Raw genomic sequence first — 16508 nt, forward strand, 5'->3', positions numbered from 1 at the left:
GCGCTGTAAAATGTTTGTAAAAGACACCAGTGAGTTATGTTTTCAATGAGAAAAAATACAAAACTTACTATAAAAAAAAATGTATGAATTTATTAAACTTTATTCCACAATAACTCAGATGACACAATTCAAATCAGATCTTCAAATAACTGGCAAAAGCTGAAAATAATCATACAGTATATCAACGATTTATAGCACAATCAGTGTTATCTCGTACTTAAACTGACACATAATGTCAACTAGAAATACCGCCTTGTGAGTGTATGCCTCTGCAAACCAGTCAAGTTGCTGTTAGTTTACATTCATGTCTGTCCTACCATGAAGCAACATATACTTAAACATTAATTCAGCATCCGACTAAACGTCTCACCTTCTTTTCCTGAGTCATGGTACTGAAAAATGGCTAGAAAGTTTTTTTATAGAACATTATGATGTCACAGTGAAGTTGACCTTTAACCTCCTGGATATAAAATTTCATCACTTCATCATTTTACTCTATTCGACAATTTTGTGAAGTCGTAATTAGAATATACCTTACTGAATTGTGGCTCAAAACATGTTTGCATGAGGTAACAGTGACCTTTGACCACCAAATTCTAATCAGTTCATTGTTGAGAGTCCAAGTGAACGTTTGTGCCAAATTTGAGGAAATTACCTCAAGGCCTTTCTGAGATATTTCATTCACGAGAATGACACGGCTGCAAGGTCACAGTGACTTTGACTTTTGACCACCAAAATCTAATCAGTTCACCATAGAATCCAAGTTGACGTTTGTGCCAGAATTGAAGAAACTCTCTCAGGGTGTTTTCTGAGATATTGCATTATGAGAATGGTATAGACGGATGGACAACCCAAAAACATAATGCTTTCGGCTATGTCTATCAACGGCACAGAGGCATATATAAAAACTTCAACTTTTTGGTTTCTTCTGTCTGATTTCTTCATGTAGTCCCTTCCTGAATTTCAACATCTCCTCCAGGTTCTTGCACTGTAAGGCCTCCTGCATTGACATCAGCTTTATATCTTTGGGTAAGGTGAACGTAGAGCCACTCAGTGCAGCCTGCAGCATCTCCAGAGACTGAGACGATGAGCTTTGTTGATCGGAGCAAACAGGAAACAAACAAGCGTTCCACAAACTACAGCTGGATGCATCACCGGAGAACCTCAGGACTTCATTTTTTATCCCCCAGCGGGACAGACACTCCGCCAGGCTCAAACCAAACAGCTTCAGCTCTTCCATGTGCGCAGGGGCGTCCACGCTGCGCTTCAAGCTGTCATTAATCCCAAAGACGACAGTTACAAACCTGGTTTGGTGCTTGTGATTAACACACAGTGAATGCATGAAGACGCCTCCAGGCACTGAGAGGCCTGCACTGACCCAGCAGCTGCTGACGATGGAGCCCGCACCTACAGACGCGCCTGCTCCCAGTCTGGAGTACTCCACCACTGAGCCTGCTCCCACTGAGCAACTGGGATGGATGACGCTGAACATAACGCAGCATCCTGATGAGGAGTTTTCATTCATGTGGACGCTGAAGGCAGAAGACAGGAGACCCAGCTCACTCCTCAGCGCCACGTCCTCTGTGAGGTGATAGAGGTACTCCGATGTGGTTCCAATGTGATAAAATTTTGAGTTGTTCAGGAGAATAACGTTCAAGGGAGTTCCTTTTAGGTGATGGAAGATCTTTTGGCGGATTTCCACCAGACTGCTCTCCTCTTTGGTGACATTCGCAGTGTTGCTGGTGTAATCAATTGTGGCTTTAGGGCCCAGTGCTTGGAGAAAGTCCCCGTATGCGTCGACCTCGCAGTCCAAAGGCCCCAATTTCTTCAGCAGATTAAGAAGAGACTTTGCGGTTTCATAGTCGACATAATAGGTGCTGTCTGTGTAGACGAACTCAGCGTCGGAAAGAGAAAAACAACCACTCCGCCTTTTACAAACAGCTCCACCTTCTCTCATCTTGATGATGCTCGGTTTGTGCAGAAAGCGCAGGCAGGAAATGTTCTCCATTTCAGGGCAAGTCGACTTTTCATTTGAATCCAAAACAAACACTCCGTGAGTCGTCCCAATAGACAGCGGGGACGGGTGGGCTAATGCTGTAAAGCCAGGTTTGTCAAATGTGACGCTCTCATCCGCTGCAGTGCTGTAGAGCTCGATGTCGTCTGCACAAGTCACCAGGACACCCGGCTTCATTCGGGATGGGAAGTCGACGTACAAGGCCAGTTTGAGCTCCAGCATCTGATAGATAGGGTCACCCAACGGCACAGCGGTGAAGATCTTCCCCAGGGCGCTGGCACTGGGCAGACGCTGACTAAACCCTCCTGGAAGAGAAATGTTGAAGTGGAAAACATCAAAACAGTAAATATTAGCTAACATGTTTGTAGTCAACTCCTTTACTGCGTGACAACTTGGCAAAGTGTTTATTTGTGGTTTATAAAACAAGAAATACAGAAACAATTCAGAGATGATATTTACAGTAATCATTGCATGTGTGATGCAGAATGAAAACAATCCACAGAATAGTTGTATTCCTTTAGTTTTTAACTTTTTTTACTGTGAAAATAAATAAACACATATTAGACTGAAGATATGAGCACTGCATTAAGCTAACTAAAGTTTGAAAAAAAAAACATGTGCATCATATGTTAAACACACGATAGTGTAAGTAAGAATAAAATAGGATCCTGAAAATATTGCACTTTTTGCACTTGGTTTTAATTTGGTTTTGAACAGTGAACAATCGGGTTCTGGAAAATTGTAACTGACTTTATTTTCTTTCTTTTTTACTATTTTCTGATATTTTATAGATGAAACAATTAATCGATCAATCAATAAAGTATTTGGAAAATTAATCTATACAGAAAAATTTGCAGCCCTACCAGCGTGCACTGGAGGGTTGCAAATATTCAGGGCTCCTGCAGATCCTTAAAAAGTCTTAAAAGTAATTTAATTCATTAATATTAATCAAAAATATGACCTTAATTGGTATTAAACTGACTTGAATTAACCCTCCAGAAGTCTTAAAAATGCTCAGACATGGGAAGTGGGATTTTATTCATCTTTTTTATGAAGTTGCATTGTAAAATCTCAAAATAATTGGCATTTTTTTTGTTAAATTATTTAATAAATTACTTTTCCTAAACATGCAGATGGAGGAACACAAATTCATCCAGAAACAGACCAGAAATACCAGATATTTCCCACTTCTGTTGGTAAACTAAATGCATACCTTTATAGTAAGATAAAATGTTCACTATCTCCCATGTGTCCCACCCTAAAAACAGTTTTTTGAACTGATCATCTAACTCTTTCACTAGACAAAAAAGTCATTTTTTATTACAATAAACATTTGAGCAAAATAAAATTGTCCTTGTTCAGTTTTGGTTATTAAAAAAATTGGTCTTAACCTTAAATTGCATTAAGAATGTATTAAACTAACTTCCCTTAAGCTGTAGGAACCCTGAACTAGTTGTACATTAGTAAAAATGTAAAAAAGGAACAAAATCCCATTGAAATGATCTCAAACCTGCATGGATGAGGATGACTCTCAGGCTGCTCAGATTCTTCCCAAAGATCTCATCCAGCTGCTGCAGAGCGCACAGAGTGGAGCCCCCATTCCCTTAAAAACACAAAGTCTTAATCCTGATAACGTCGTGCTTTGTTGATCCCCTTCAGCAGCAAACATAAGGACTGAGAAATGAAACGAGTGCATCCTGCCTGACTGACTCACCTATTTTAACTCCGGGTGGATCTGAGATGACCTTGTAGTGAACTCCGAGGGGCAGCTCCTTTCTCTCAACTTTCTCTCTGATCTGCAGCTCGTACGCTTCTTGCTGACTCACATCCGCAGCGGTCACAACCAGCACGTCCCAAAACTCACCGGGCTGCACCTCTCGAGCTGCAGGCGAGGAAAAAAAGCAGCTGGTTGTGACCCTTTACTTTAAAAACAGGCGTGACTAATACAAAAGACAAAAGACAAAACTCACCTCGCAGAGAGTCAAATTTCCTGAGTTTTTCTCTCGTTGCAGTTTGCAACTTTACGACACATTCCTGACTCATGTTGTCCCTTACGATGTTGATTAAATATATTCACTATAGTAGTTACAGTGTCGCAAACCTCTCTCTATCGGACCGTCTGACGCTTCCGGGTGTCGTCACGTGGTTAGTTGTGTTTACAATGTAGGCGGGGAGTGAATGGAGCACGTGGGGAGGGCTGAACTGCAGGGAAATTATTATCAATAATCAGTTAATATCTTTGCAGTTTTATTAAAATGAATGGAAATTAAATCACATCAATCCCTACAAAGACAGCACCACATTCTTTAAAAGGATGAGAGCTTTCGTTTAAAGTAATACATAAACATCATTAGTAGTTATTTTAGTAATTTTGTTGAATGGGAGTTATAAGAATACACATTGTTAAGAAATGTAAAGTGGACTTTCTTCACCTTGTAATAGTAAGTTTTACAATTTAGATAAAGCAAAAAAAAAAAAAAACCCCTCAAAGGATTTTCTCAAAGGTAACAGTCTTTTTTAGAGTGAATAAGTTATTCAGTTTTACTTTAAAATATTTATGATGTTTACAATAACTTGATCATGCATTTTTTTAAAAATAAAATAGTACTTGTATTGAAATAGACCTGATGCAAACACACACAAGCATGTTAAAAGCACACACACACAAAAAAAAAAAAAAAATCAAAAACAATACTCATTAAAAACAGACTGAGGAAACGCTACCGTAAGTGAGAAAACACTAGAGGCAGGATAACACCTATAAATAGAAAGATGAAAAAAATAAGTTTGCATAAATAGATAAATAAATGAAATGATAATTGCAATAATAAAAAGGTAAATAAAAGGACAACAGCACAAAGTAAAATCATAAATAAATATGTTGATAAATAATGTAGAGAGTAATAAAACTGGGAAACAGTCTAAAATATACAAATAATAAATAAAGTTAAATAAAAACCAAATCAAAGTTTAAGAGGTTTTGCGTTATGGACAGTATGCAGATGAGGCTGCCCTCCCAGGTGACAGCCAACAGGTTGCAGGCGGATTGTGAGCAAAAGGAGTTGGTTAACGTCTGTGGAGCTAAAGCATCAAGAAAGACAGCACTCTGGCAGAGGCAGCAGGAGCACGCTCAGATGGAGGCTGCTCTGAAGTGTTAAGACCAGCGGGGACGAGCAGGTGCACTTCTCAAACAGAGGACAAGGAGGACAGCTTGGGAATGGACACTGATGACGCCCCTCGGGGGAGCAGCCTGCCTCACTGACCGAGGCCTTTCACGAGAATAGCACACATCAAATCAGACGCTGCTCAGTGACCTGCAGAGGTGTGAACCGGCTGTGAGCGTCAAGCTGCCGGCCCACACACGTAACACATTCCTCCAGGGACGCTTTGGACCGATTCACTTCACAAGACTAGTGACTTGCTTGACAGTATTTCAGCCTTTTACCTAAAATTTCACACTATGCTGACAAAAGGTTTATTCATAGATGCATTCGCTTGTGCTCTTCCCTGTTTTGCTGTCCGGAAAGCGGTGTGAGCATAACAGGATGATTGTGGAACAAACACAATACCTGGAAAGCAGCAGAGCCACAAACTTTAAAATGCAGTCAGAGGCAGCCAGCAGAGGCTTTCTGTTTCATTTAGACTCCATCCTCTGCTGAACCGTGCACCTATTACCACTCTACAATCACAAGTTACAGTGGGATACAGCTGCAAGCTGTGTTTTTCTTTCTTTTTTCTTCCTAAAAAATGGTTCAGGAATGGAAGGAATGCAGGGTGAACGAGTTGAACACCAACACACAAACGAGCATAATCCACTGGTCTATTGTGTTTATTGTTTCAGTTCAAATCAAGACAGCTTGAAATGTGACGATACTTAGCCATTGAATGTCAACATATTATACAATCAGTGCAAGAGTTGTCCTCTAAAACTATACATCCAAATAAAACGGCATCATTACTCATGTACAAATGTACATCTCACATTTGAATTGTAAATCAAATATTTTAAAAATGTCTTTATTTAGGAGGTAGAAAAACACTAAACAAAATAGGCTCATTAAAACAGCTCAGACTATGTAAGTATGTCAGCTACTGTGGTATGTTGAATATTTGCCCACATGTGCAATTATGTTAGGTAAGTACCTCTCTAAAGGCGTCTGTTCTGCAATATTAATTGCCTTAAAAAAACTGGCAAAACCATTAAAAACATGGCTGTCTGATGATATGACATTGCTGAGATTGTGTAAATTATATGTACCAAAATCAGTCTATAAATTTGTAAAGTTCAGAAAGTTTGCCATAATATATTAGCCCTAATAAAACATACGCAGCTTAAAATATAAGAGACATTGTGCACTCTTGCTTAATATCTATTAATCTCGCTAAAACAAGTAGCAAGTTCTTTAAAAAACATATTTCTTTATAGTTATTAAAGAGAATTTCCCTCATTTTCAGAGTGAAATGAGTTTTAAAGACATTTGAAAAAAAAACCTACACATTTTTTGCACAGACATTTGTAATCTCAGGATGGGACACTTACATTCAACTACGAGCTCTTGAAGAGCACAGCAGCTCCACAACAGAGGTGAAACAGGATGAAGACAGTGAGACGATGATGCTCCTTTCTACTGAAGCTACTGCTCCTCGTGCAAGGAGTCCGTGGCTGCGTTGTTCTGTCACAGCACAGAAGGCGGCAGAGCAGCCAGGCTGTCCTTGTTGGCCTCCAGGAAGTGACTACAGGCAGAGAAAGTGCTGGAAAAGCTTGAGGAGAGGCCGGCGATATCTGTGGAGATGTAGGGGAGGACACCTGGCGTGGCCTGGTTGTAGTAGGTGATCTGAAATACAACACATCAGGTCACATGTGGTGCAGAAAACCACAGTGTCTTACACTTTAGTTCAGCAGTTTTGAGTTGTTAGTTTTAGGGCGCAGTAATGTGCTCGCAGCAAGCGTGGCGTGTTGAACTGTGTGCCCTTCTTATTTGGCCAACCTTGGTGACAGCGCTGGACTCTTCCCAGATTGTGAAGCCAGCACAGAGCACCTCTCCCCTGGTGTAGTCCTCAGTGGGAGGGTGAGTGGGCAAAGTGACAGAGCGCAGAGCGATCAGATATGGGTCCCTGAGAGGGACAAACAAGGATAGCATCATGAGATGTTATGAGAGAGCAAGCGGCAGGCAGCAGTGTAATAACTGGTTGCATATAGAAAATAATATAAGGTGGAGAAGGAAATCAAAAATGAAATGACACGAGTTGTGTTTATTATGTCGTATTTTACAACACCTGGAGTCACATGGCTTCCTTCTGGATGCCAGTAAGATAAAGTCCTGGCCCTTGCCCCCTTTACTGACAGATGGTGTAGTGATGCGATAAAGGGTGTCTTCCTCATCCGCTTGGTTGATCACCTCACAGTCCCTGCAGTAATGAGCAAAATGCAAATATTTAAGATGTCAAATTAATGTGTCATACTGCTGTCACTATCATGACATATAAGCAGTTCTGTAACTTCTTGATTTACTTTGTTTTTCTTTCTTCTTTTTTTTGCATTATCCGCTCCATGTAACTGCTGCACTATCATAGTCTGAGCTTTCAATATGCACCAACAAATAGTTTATATTTCATGCAGAAATAATATTGCATCTGACTTGTCACTTGTGTTTGTTTGGTGGGCTGTTTTAATAATAGAGTACAACTGAGGAATATAAAAAATAAGGCTGGTGGTCTTTTACATTCTTCCTGCTGTCAGCAAATCCAATGAAAAAGACCAAAACCAACAATTCATTTATCCTTACTCCTTTGTGCCTTAAACCTCCAGTGTTATGCAAAAAATATTAGCACTGAACCACACTGTTGCCCTGGATGAGACGTCCCTACACTATGATGAAAACTTATCATTAAAATAAAATACTGATGAAGATAATCGGCAAAATGCCAAATATCAGCCCCGGTAATTGGCTGTCGATCCATAGTTTCCCTGTGCTATGATTTACTCACTAGCTTTATCAATTTAACCTGTTTTTGTTTCTTAGTCAGTTTGGCATCTTGAATATATTCCTCGAATGCATGTTATAAACACTTTTGTCTGCTTATCGCTCAAACTGCTTTTTCATTTGTCCAAAAATGTGATTCTATTTCTTCAGGGAGCGCAGTTAGTGACAGCGGGCTCCATGCTCACTCTGACAGCTTGATGGATTAACAGTGGCTAACAAAAAAGGGGCGGTTCTCAAATACTGAGCCCTTTGTAAAAAATGATTATAATTATCATTTTTATTGTGACCCTTTTTTGTCCTTTTTTGTTTTGTTTTTTGCATTTATTGATAGGATAACACAGATAGAAAGAAACTGATGACATGCAGCAAAGGGCTGCGGGCTATGACCCATTTTAAAGATTTAGATCTTTTGTAGATACAAGTTTGCCTAGTTGTTTTTTTAATGTGATTTCTTTGACGATGATAAAAACACAGAATAACTTCAGAATCAACCTTTAAGCTCATTCTGCTGTTGACTTAAATGTAAGACGCTCCGGATGACGTTACTCATACTGACTCATAGTGCCGGTCCCACTCCTTCCTCCTCGTCAGGTCTGACAATAGGTGGAACGTCTGCTCTGCCGGTACGCTGACGTGCATCTCCACCTTGAAACACAGCATGTGGTTTTCCTCCAGTGTGTACAGTCTGACCTAGGAACGGAGCAAATCCACAAAGAGGAGGTGGGCTGTACGTCTATAAATAGGATTTGTTCCAGTTATTCCTACATGCACACATGACGTTTAACTGCTGTCAGAACCTGGTGGGTGCAAAAAAGATTAGAATATGCTAATTAAACATATCCTGGGGTTACTTTATTCAGGTCTTTTGACTTCTGCAGAGGGGTGGAGCAGAGACAAATTTAAAGTTTCAGCTGTAGACAATATTTTTTTTACTTATTCTGCAATATTCCACAGTTTAATTAAAGCAATATGGGCCTACCTCCACTGTGACTGAGCAGCTCAGCCAAAATAACACAGATCAGAAAGCATGTGAGAAATCACAGCAGCTGTATCTATTTAACAAGCTATATCCTGTATAATAACACAAACAGTACTGACCTTGTTTTTCTCCGAAGTTAATACCCAGTTGTTTCTGGTATCCATTAGTTTCAATGCCGACACATTATTGTAGCTCAGGTACATCTAAAAAACAAGGGACTGTCTGAATACAGAGGCAATATCTAATAAGCCCCTCTAAGCATGTGGGCCTCTGTTTGCCAGAAATTGCAATACCTGGTTACTTGGATCCCAGGGCACGGAGAGAGGCACTTCAGTTTGCTTGCAGGTGATAATGTATTTCCTGTAAACATGTAGCACACAATGATTTACATTCAGGGACAAAAGGCAGATCTGAGAAGTTGATCACAATATGAAGCTTTTTGTTCTAGCATCAACACATTTGGTTATCAAATAGTGGACTAAAGGTTACACTGGAGGCCGGGCGTTTTACAGTTGAACAATGAAGTTATTATGCTTGATAGACTGCACACCAAAGTCTGCTCAGCTGTGATACGCTGCCCTGCCAAGTCATGTGCAGCTGCAGAGTATTGTAAACAATGTATTATGCAGCAAACATTGGACAAACTTACCAGTAATGACTGTATTACTGCGTGTATAACTTCCAGTTCTTTATACTGCAGTATTTCTCAATGTATTTGGTGTTTTTTTTAATGATTTAGGATTCACACTAAATCAAACCTGGCCTGATTTTAAAGGGGAGCAGATGACACATTGGGGACATTTACATGCACACTAATATTCCACTATTATTTCAAATTAAACAATATTCTGAATTTGATACAGATCACGTAAACAGCATATACCTTTTCAATAAGCCAAACTAGGCCTTATTCCCAATGTCAAATTTTCTGATTAAGACTTGGGATATGAAGGTATTTGCATTTTAGGTCCATTCTTTGGACATGAAAAAGTTAAAAAGTTGAAATATGCCCAGATAGTTTAACACCGACACTTTTAAGAAAGTGGCTGAAGAAATAAAAGATGGAGGCTGTATTAGCATGGCCAAACAAGTCTGCCATCAGTGGAAAACTTTTAACATTTTTTTTGATGCGATTAACGACAGGATAAGACACGTGAAGTTAGTTAGTGGGAATATTAATTGTTATAAGCCATTTAAACAGTTTAGCAGGAATATTGCCTTTTTCAGATTGAGGGCAAAAACCAGAATACTTTGTGCATATCAATGTAGCCACTGTGACATTTTGTGAATACTTTGAAAGAGAAAATCTGTTTTACACTGACAACAATATATGGGTAGAAGGTAATAGATTCTGTGAAATGGAAGATACGAACCTATCGAGGCGAATCTTCCTCCTTGCAATAGCTTCTTTATAACGTCTTTTTCCATCCTGTAAAACATTGAAACACTTTATGTTGAAATCTTTACATAAGGATGATTATTTTGTGGATTTGGTACTGAAAATTGTCTTTTTTCTGTTTCTGTGTTTTACTGTGCATTTTATGCTCTCAGGACACTAAGAAAACTCACCACAGGCTCTGGTCGTATCCGTGGCAGCGTGCGTGGCTTCCTGTCACCGTCCAGCACTTCAAAGGTCATAAAAGCACTATTTATATGGCGCAGAGGTTCTCCACCCTGGTAAGCCTCAGCACACACTCCCACCTCCATGCTTGAGTACATCATGTATGCAGACGAGTGGGTTCAGAAAAAGAAATGCAAATATGCAGACATACAGAATCAGCTCACTTAGACTGTACATGTTTAAGTTATAGAGATGCGTTGCAAGCTTTGATTAGATGAGCTGCTTTATTTTGTGTAGACTCACCTGTGCTTGAAAGCATTATTAACAATAGCCTTCAGTACCAGTCTGTCACCGATGTGAGACGGGCCCCGAAAATGGAACATGTCGATGGACCTTAATGTTGGGTGGGCATTACACAAGCGACTAGATGAAAATATAAAGAAAAAAAAAGGTGTTAATCTCATTACCTTCAGCAAACTAGCATTTGTTAGGAGTTACTAAGAATATGCTTATTTGTTTTCTTGCAGTTAGATAGATAGTTAGTTAGATGACTAAATAACTCTGATATCTTCCCTTTAAATATGAAGCTCCTGCCAGCAGCCAGGGAGCTTAGCTTAGCATACAAACCGGAAACAGAAAGAAACAGCAGCTGGCTCACTTATTACCATGTTTTATTTCATTTGTTTAATTTGACTAGCTACTGTTTGAGGTTTTATGTTGTTGTTTTTTGTGTGAAACTATTTCTTGGCCAGGTACAGTGACTTCCTGTAGTCTCACAGAGAAGTCAAGACTTCAACAAGTCTCTGCACCTGACTAAGATGTAGTCCCTTATGTAACATCCTGTAAAACTGCAACTTTTTGGGCAACTTTTTTAAACAAGATATAATATATACATTTAAAAAACATACATTTATACATTTTTCTTTCCCCCTGTTTCTAGTCTTTGTGGTAAGTTAAACTAACCAATTGCTGACTGTAGTTTCGTATCTAACTAGGCCCCCAGGAAGTGCACAGGGCTTTGAATTTTATAGTGGCTAAACAGTGTAATAACATCTGTCACTTGATGCCCTGTAGCCAAAAAAAAGACATTTTCCCTTTGACTTACATGCAAAAGAGACATCTGTGAATAAGTGGTTCCTTTTTTTTTGAGCATCACAACGCCCTAAAAATGACTCGTTTCACTATTAGTCTTTGATCCATTCAGCCCAATAACATTTGGAAAGTGTAGACAAGCCACACGACAGAATCATTTTATTTTCAAGTTAGCGGAGCGCCAGACAGGAAGTAGCTGGCTCGGCTGGCAGAGTCTCTAGTGTGCCTCTACTATGGGCCACACGGTGCGTCAGGATAATGTTATGTGCCGCTGCTGAACTTTTTTTTGCTTTAAGTGCCACTGAGCAACTCTCATATCAATGAACAGGGCCCCGTCTCTAATGCTGTGTCCAGTTCGCTTTGTAAATGTATTTAATCGGAGGATATGATTATTTTGATCCTCTAATCCAGCTCAGTATGAAAGCTAGTAAGTATATATCTAAAAGTTTTAACTAGCTTTAAAGGAAAACTTTAAGGGTTATTCAAAATGAAACTGAGAAAAAACTATAGACCTAGGTTTATACCTTGCTGCAATTGTAGCCACATTCTCCATCCAGGCCATGATCTGGCCTCCGAAGGTGCTGACCTGGTGGTTTGCATGTGGTGGTAGCACCAGCTCCACACTCTCCACTCGTGTCCGCTCAGCCGTGACGGCGTCCTGGTACTCTTGGCATTCTCCTGGTGAGAGCGCGTAAAGCAGGAGCTTTAATCAATCTGATTTTAAATGGTGCATGTGTGCCATGTTGCTGTGTCATAAAGCCCTCTGCCTACAGTCTGTACCCAGTTGAGCTGTGCTGCTGCTCAGTAGGTCTGTAATGATCTCAGCATGGATGAGCCTCATCCTCCTCCGCTCCGCTGCCAGGCTGTACTCCATCTGCTCCATTTGTGTGCGAGGAAGCACCTGCTTCAGCTGTACCTGCATGCATAAAATACTCAGGGGATGTCAAACTAGCTTCAGTAAAATGCCTTGTGTCCATCTTTCTATTTTTGTCCCTTACCTTCCCAGCTTCAGTTCGTCTGGCAACAAAGGTAGCAAACGCATGGCAAACCTTCCACTGCCTGTTAGTGTAAAGGTCCTCACAATTCACCAATATACCCACCTGACATTAAAAAAAAATCACCACATGCATTTCATTTTTCTGAAATAAAATGTTCACAATGCTGAATCAAAAACAACGTCCACTGACCTCCATACTGGATGTGAAGGCTCTGTTGACCTTTGCTATGATGTTGACAACCTTTCCCACCCTGGAGGAGACAGACAGAGACGCTTCTCTTTACTATCAACACAGAGCAGTGATTAAAGTATCAACACAAGCTGGACCTGTGAGACATAAGTGTTTAGTTGGAGCAGCATTACGGTAAATGCCTTACCCTATGGTGTGTTCAAAATGGATGTCGTCCACAGATGCAGTGATACAGGAACAACCTGCGTGTCTCTCAGCTCGAGAGGAGAGATTACACAAATATTTTAGTGCAGCAGAGCAGCATCAGGCAAAGTGAAAGCTTGCGAGCTGTAAATGTGTGCATGTATAAAAACACGCAGGTTTAATCTATAACACAGAAAGCTCTGTTTCAAAACTAAAAGGATTTCATTTGTCTGTACAGAATATATTAATGCATCAATGTCACCTGCTGCTTGTGTATAAATAGATTTAAATATGCAAGGCATGTCTCCACCAGTTATGCTGTGGTAGCTATCTCTTTGTCTTTATTGTTTCATTTTTGTTTGATTTGATCAAGCTGTGCATGGTGAACATTGGGCAGGAAGTGGGAAGATTTCTGTTTAATATTATATTAAAGTTGTATTTAAGTTTATTGATAAAATATTTTAAAAAGGGGGTAAAATTTAATAACTATTGACTTCCTCCCACTCCTTGGACATGAAATACTTATGTTGTTTACTGACGATGTTTGCTGAGTATTCTGTTCATTTGTTACTTATACGAACAGATACTTCGGAGGCTGTGATGGGACGTTTTTGGATAACCAAACTGCATGTTTAGAGTTGCATGCATGCATAAAAAAATGCATTTCAGCTTTACGTTCTCCTTGCGAGTAGTTATTATATCATCAGTTGCATACTGTGAAGATGAGATGTACAAAACTATGGAGAGTTTAAAAGTTACAAATACTGTGTTTTCTGATGTTTTCCTACCAGATAAGCAGGCTGTGGAGTCCATCCACTTCAGCAGCTGTCCAACGCTCAGCTCTCCACAGTGGTTGGCATGGCATGGCAGCACGATCTGACTCATCTTCACCTCAGTGGGGTTCCTGTACACTTCTTCACTCTCCAGAATGAACAGGGGGTCCTGCATGGTGTCTGTGTGTTTCACTTCTGACATCATAACTCACAGCTAAGGAAACACAGGAAAATTACACTAAAAACCAAGACACTGCCCACTTTAATTTAGACTCACGCACTGAAAGAGACATACAGTAATTACAAGTACAACCTGTAAACAAAATTTTAAATCACCAAAATTTAAAACAAATGATTGGAACCTGCATAATTTAATAAAGCTACAGTGTGTACTGATGCTGTCCAAATATTTGGTTACTTCAAAATTCATAAAATCTGGAACATGTCTTGATGTAGAAACACCAGTTTGATGTTTAAAAAAGTGTTTTTTGGATAGTTACTGGAAGTCAAATATGTTTGGGATACATTCATAGACACTTTAATTTGGACAGCAACGCAGCCGTTTACACCCATGTCTTATGTCTTTCATGAGCATAAAAACTGCAGAGTTCATACCAACGATGCTTTGTTTTGCAGGATGATTTCTGGAAGATATACAACACAGGTAACAGAAACAGAGAGATGCATACCTCCATGTGTCACTTGGATCATCTTAAATTCTTGTTATCAAATAAAATGGGCAAAACGTTGTAGGCCAGCGGATTCCCAACCTTTTTTCAAGGAGCCCCCTTTGTATTATTTTGTAAAATGATAATTTGATGGATATTCCATAATATATTCAGTTTATAACTATAAGAGTAAAAAACAAATGCCAACGAGGTGGCACAAATATTGCAAAAAGTTTGCAGTTTGGATGAATTTTTGAACAGACCATTACTTGTAAATTTTGCATCAGAGATGAGTTTTCATTATAGTTTTAGGAACTGCTTACACAATTGTCTGTATTGAATTTTTTTTAAACAATCCTGACAGTACTTAAGTGTTGAGGCAGAGGCACTTCCAGATCCACTTCCAAAGACCGATCTGGACTGGATTGTATTCACCATTAAAAGTGAAAACTGCAGTCAGTCTGAATCAGTGCTGCAACATAATAAGCTTTAAATAATCTGCAACTCTGTTTATCGTCTGAGGAATTGCAAAACATTTGCCCCCTTACTCAAGGATCAGGAACAACCTGAAATACTTATTATGTGAATTCTACCTGCTGCTGTTAATGAATGTAATTTTACCATGAAGTCTTTTTTTATGCAAGCTGGAGCTTGTCTTTTTGGAGCATGTTTAATCAAGCTGAGACTATTTCGAGACACATGCAGACTATTTTAAGGCATGCAGCTTCATGGGATGTTTATGGAAACTATTTGTTGGGGTAGAAGAAGTGTTTCTGCTCCAGTGGGGCGCAGTGGTCACCTGTCTTTCCTGGTATCGCTGACAGGAGCTGCAGTGACCTTTAAATCGACTTCAGCAGAAATGAGACAAACCACAACATTCACCATGAACTTCTGTTGCATAACAACAACACCAGTTGAGCTGGAGTTTAAAATCCTGCTGTCATTCTGCAAAACAAGTCGTAGCAGTAAACACACGGGCGTATTTCGCACTCAAAAACAAACCAAATAAAAAAAGGCTTACCTAATTTTTAAAGTTACAGCTGATGGTGAAATCGAGTTAAAGTCCCGATGAACCGGCAAAACATTAACACCGGCTGAGAGTCAGCAGCCTGCAGCCAGGACCTCTTTTCATTTTACCCATTCCTCGACAACTTTATAAACACACACATGCACACACACGCCACCGCGTTACTTAACAGTTTCACCACTGGAGGGACAGAGAGAGGGAGAGAGACCTTCCCCTGTGGTGGATACTGGCGTCCACATTTTTTTAAGGTGGAACTGTAGTAGCCCTAGAGTTTCTACTTTTATTCAAATACAACGACCGTACAACTTTTATGGATACTAGGAAAAAAATGTTTATCTATGTTATTTATTTATTTATTTATTTATTTATTTATATGTTTGTTTATTTATTATTACCAGATTTTCGTGGGTCTGAATTTTTTAATGCCTTCCATACTCAAGTATTTTCAACATTTTTTTCAAAAGGTGAACTGGCAATGATTTCTTTTATGAAACCAACTTATCCAGTCTTTTATGTAGTACTTTAGACTTTTTATTGATTTACTATGTATCATAGCCCTAAATATTAATATTATTGTTGTTGTTGATTTACAGTGTACCGTAGCCCTAAATATTAATATTATTGTTGTTGTTGATTTACAGTGTACCGTAGCCCTAAATATTATTATTATTATTATTGCTGTTGATTTACTATGTATCACAGTCCTAAATATTATTATTGTTGTTGTTGTTGTTGTTGTTGTTGTTATGGCACGTTTCAAGCTCAACCACAAAGTGCTTTACGGATAAAACAAGAATCATTTACAGAATAATAATTAAAAAAAAATTCATCAAAAATCAGAAACCCCTGTATGTCAAAAATAAAGAACACGAGTAAACATACAGTATGTCAAACAGCACTGAACCCATATGGATGGAGGTGCAAGTGCAAGACAAAAATGAATGCATACATAAATAAGGAAAATGTGTTTAGGAGAATTATTCTATCCCAAATCCTCATCTTTTTTGGTGCTCTAGTAAAGCAAGCCCTAATGATTCTGC

At 39.3% G+C, this 16508-nt stretch overlaps 2 protein-coding genes across 4 annotated transcripts; both read right to left on the reverse strand.

Annotated features, from left to right (window-relative positions):
• Positions 1–80: 80 nt before the first annotated feature.
• On the reverse strand, positions 81–4161 carry fpgt (fucose-1-phosphate guanylyltransferase). 2 transcript variants are annotated; one of them, XR_015776648.1, is made up of 5 exons: positions 3985–4161; positions 3729–3896; positions 3525–3617; positions 723–2319; positions 81–580 (listed from the first exon to the last, which is right to left on the reverse strand). XR_015776648.1 is itself a non-coding variant. In XM_088077842.1 (4 exons), exons 1-4 carry the CDS (start codon positions 4055–4057, stop codon positions 911–913), a joined length of 1743 nt encoding a protein of 580 aa, XP_087933968.1. In that variant the 5' UTR covers positions 4058–4161; the 3' UTR covers positions 81–910. The 2 variants fall into 2 exon arrangements, 1 of the variants encoding a protein (XP_087933968.1); XM_088077842.1 differs by having other exon boundaries at positions 81–2319.
• Positions 4162–5827: 1666 nt separating this feature from the next.
• On the reverse strand, positions 5828–13978 carry acot11b (acyl-CoA thioesterase 11b). 2 transcript variants are annotated; one of them, XM_042516067.2, is made up of 15 exons: positions 13789–13978; positions 13005–13074; positions 12818–12878; positions 12629–12730; positions 12411–12546; positions 12155–12308; positions 10842–10961; positions 10547–10685; positions 10351–10406; positions 9271–9337; positions 9097–9180; positions 8555–8688; positions 7292–7423; positions 7003–7129; positions 6550–6849 (listed from the first exon to the last, which is right to left on the reverse strand). In XM_042516067.2, the coding sequence occupies exons 1-15, from the start codon at positions 13976–13978 to the stop codon at positions 6691–6693; spliced, it is 1731 nt and encodes a 576-aa protein (XP_042372001.1). In that variant the 3' UTR covers positions 6550–6690. The 2 variants fall into 2 exon arrangements, with proteins under 2 accessions (XP_042371994.1, XP_042372001.1); XM_042516060.2 differs by lacking the exon at positions 7003–7129 and having other exon boundaries at positions 5828–6849.
• Between the last annotated feature and the right edge of the window lie 2530 nt (positions 13979–16508).

Source organism: Plectropomus leopardus, chromosome 5 (genome assembly GCF_026936395.1).
Source record: "Plectropomus leopardus strain MGB_pleo_1.0 chromosome 5, ASM2693639v1, whole genome shotgun sequence".
NCBI classification, from domain to species: Eukaryota; Metazoa; Chordata; class Actinopteri; order Perciformes; family Serranidae; genus Plectropomus; species Plectropomus leopardus.